Genomic DNA, 3,494 nt, shown 5'->3' with positions numbered 1-3,494 from the left:
CACTGTTTATTATATAAAAATGGTTTTAGAGCAGCTAAAAAACAGCGATAATAAATTATACCGTATTTATCGCGGTATAACGCGCTCCCGCGTATACCGCGCACCCCTAAAGTGGCCCCCAATCCTGTGGAAAAAATGTTTTTTTGTTTTTTTGTACTTACAGTTTTGGTGTCTTGCGCGGCGTCCATCGGCGGCCTCGTCGTGTCCGGCGTCCTTCTGCGGCTTCGGGTGTCCTCTTGGGCGGGTCCGGCGTCCGTCTTCGGCGGGTCGGGGGTCCTCTTCGGCGGGTCGGGGGTCCTCTTCGGCGGGTCCGGCGTCCTTCTGCGGCGTCCTCGCGGCGTCCTCCCCACTCTTTTCCCGCCACGAGTTTGAATACTGCGCCGGCATATACCGAGCGCAGTACACTTGTGAATCTTCGGGCAGGCTCGGCAACTGTCGCGCTGACGTCCTGTACGCTCAGGACGTCAGTGCGAGAGGCGCCGAGACTGCCCGAAGATTCACGAGTGTACTGCGCTCGGTATATGCCGGCGCAGTATTCAAACTCGTGGCGGGAAAGCGGGTATGGGCGTATATCGCGCACCCACGATTTTGCCCTGATTTTCAGGGCAAAATAGTGCGCGGTATACGCCGATAAATACGGTAATCACTTGCAGAATTGTGCGATAGCGATTTGTGGGGAAATTCGTCATAAAAAAATTTAAGTGAGTTATTCCTAAGAATTACAGGCCTACAGTATAAAATGCCAAATTTCCTTGCAAATAATGGTACCGCTTTCAGCACCTTTTTTCTGAAATAATCATACCGCCAGGGAGGTTAACAGACATCTGAGCGGGCAGAGCCGCTAGGTAACAGAGTACAGTAAAAGGAGATCGTTGCGAGCGGTGACGTAAGGAACCAAGTGGGTGTCACCCAAACCCGCTCACCCCTACAGGGAACACACTGTGAGCGGGGGGGACCCAAAGAGCATAACTAAACCCAAGAATAGTTGAGGTTCCATGAGGAAAACAACCCAATGGCCCCCACGAGTGTGCGCAATTTTAAAGCGTGACATGTTAGGTATCTATTTACTCTTCATAACATCATCTTTCACATTATACAAAAAAATTGGGCTTACTTTACTGTTTTGTTATTTTTTAATTCATGAAACAGTTTTTTCCCCTAAAAAAGGGCGTTTGAAAAATTATTGCGCAAATACTGTGCGAGAAAAAAAGTTGCAATGACCGCCATTTTATTCCCTAGGGTGTCTGCTAAAATAAATATATAATGTTTGGGGGTTCTGATTAATTTTCTAGCAAAAAAAATTTGATTTTTACATGAAGGAAAGAAGTGCCAAAATAGGCCCGGTTGTCAAGTGGTTAAAAGCAAAATGGAAGGATGAGGTAAGTGAAGGAGGACTGCACTAAGGTAAAGGGAGCTATTTAGGGAATTTTTTTTTTTTTACCTTTACAACCCCTTTAAGAAGGTTAAAGTTCTTCTCAGGGAAGTGTTAAATATGAATGTAAAATTAATAAAAAAAATAAAACAAATCTGACATGATGAAATATTCTCTGTTTTCTAGGCCCTTGGAGGAAAAGAATGGTCAAATGAACCTCATGAACAAATACAAGAAGTAATTGTGGTGGATCTCCTCAACCATGACCTACTTTCATGATTAGTACATGGACTAAAACCTTATCTTGTGCATTGTGTACAGGCTATTTGTGTCTTTTGTTGCCTTTTATAAAGTGTGCCTTACAATTTTTACGGAACTGAGGAGGTCATTCTGTAGGCTCCATTAATGTTTTTTGAGCTTGCATCGAACCAAGTTGCTAGAAACTGGTGTCACCATCATTGCTTTCAACCTACCAATTTCTGCAAGATTGGTTTAGCGTTTATGCTGTCCTTGTCTAATAGAGTCCCAAATGAAATTATCCAATTTGTCATGCCGTTTGAAGCAAAATCAGGGCTGATCACGTAATGCCTTGGGGATGGCATCAGAATCTCAAATGGCAAGACTGGGGTGGGTGGACAAATGCAAAATCAAGCAGCTGCGTCACTTATCCTCGGAGGTAAGTGGCATGAAGGGATGGGATGCTAACACACTATGGGCCAGATTCAGAAAGAATCGCGGCGGCGTAACGTATCGTCTTTACGTTACACCGCCGCAAGTTTTCAGCGCAAGTGCCTGATTCACCAAGCACTTGCGCGTAAACTTACGGCGGTGTATCGTAAAGACGTCCGGCGCAAGCCCGCCTAATTCAAATGGGGCGTGTACCATTTAAATTAGGCGTGCTCCCGCGCCGAACGTTCTGCGCATGCTCCGTTTGAAAATTTCCCGCCGTGCTTTGCGCGAAATTACGGCGCCCGACGTGTTTGTGAATGGCGACGTGCGTAACGTACTTACGCCGGAAAAAAAAAATTTGAAATTCGACGCGGGAACGACGGCCATACTTTAACATGGCAGCTCTAAAGTTAAGCCTTGAAAAAGAGGCTTAACTTTGCGACGGGAAAAAACGACTTGCGACGACGTAACGCACGCGAGTAGCTTCGTGGATCGCCGTAAAAGCTAATTTGCATACCCGACGCTGGAAAACGACGCGAACTCCACCCAGCGGTGGCCGAAGTATTGCAGCCTAAGATCCGAAGGCGTACGAAGCCGTAAGCCTGTCGGATCTTAGCCAAATGCCGTCGTATCTTGTTTGTGAATCACAAATTAAGATACGACGCAGCAAATTTGAAAATACGCCGGAGTATCAGTATTTCTTCTGTGAATCTGGCCCAAAATGTGGCTGACCTTAAAGTGGAGTTTCAATCCCAAATTTTTTTTTTCATTTTCGTGCTCATTAGACCTAAAAAAGAAAAAAAGAAAAAAATTTTTTTTTACTCATCTGGAAATGCCTGTTGCTATGCAGTCCCACAAAATCTGTCTTTGGAATCACCTAGGATCCTGACATCATCTCCCTCTGGGAAATGTGTGTCATCATTTCCCAGGATGCAGTGCGCTGTCCAATTAGCACTCCCCATCCAAGACTTCCAGGAAGTAAGGGCCAGATTCACAACAGAGATACTCCGTCGTATCCCTGTTTCTATCTATGCGACTGTTTCATAGAATCAGTTACGCATAGATATCCATAAGATCCGACAGGTGTAATTGTTTTACACTGTCGGATCTTAGGATGCAATACCGCGGCCGCCGCTGGGAGGAGTTCGCGTCGTATTCCAGCGTCGGGTATGCAAATGAGGTTTTACGGCGATCCACAACGGTTTTTCGCGTTCGGTACGTCGTCGCTAGTCTAGTTTCCCGTCGCAAATTCAGTAGTCGTTTTACCTGCCCTAACTTTACACAGCCCACGTATGTGCTGTATAAAGTATTGCCGTCGTTCCCGGGTCGAAATTTTAAAAAAAAATTTCTTGCGTAAGACGTCCGGGAATACGAAAGTATGCTACGCACGTCGCCGTTCGAAAAAATTACGTCACTTCGCGCAAAGCACGGCCGGAATTTCAAAACGGAGCAT

The 3,494-nt window shown here is 45.7% G+C and overlaps 1 protein-coding gene across 1 annotated transcript in view; it reads left to right on the top strand.

Moving 5' to 3' along the window:
• The window catches only part of LOC120924470 (T-cell surface glycoprotein CD8 alpha chain-like), a 70,750-nt gene extending 68,637 nt beyond the window's left edge, over positions 1 to 2,113 (top strand). The window contains exon 6 of the mRNA XM_040335455.1: positions 1,559 to 2,113. Within this exon, the coding sequence (XP_040191389.1) occupies positions 1,559 to 1,613 (55 nt within the window). The 3' untranslated portion in view covers positions 1,614 to 2,113. The remainder of the gene's footprint in view (positions 1 to 1,558) is intronic.
• The last annotated feature ends 1,381 nt before the right edge of the window (positions 2,114 to 3,494 follow it).

This window comes from Rana temporaria, chromosome 1, assembly GCF_905171775.1.
Source record: "Rana temporaria chromosome 1, aRanTem1.1, whole genome shotgun sequence".
NCBI classification, from domain to species: Eukaryota; Metazoa; Chordata; class Amphibia; order Anura; family Ranidae; genus Rana; species Rana temporaria.
This window is presented reverse-complemented; position numbering and strand designations above follow the sequence as displayed.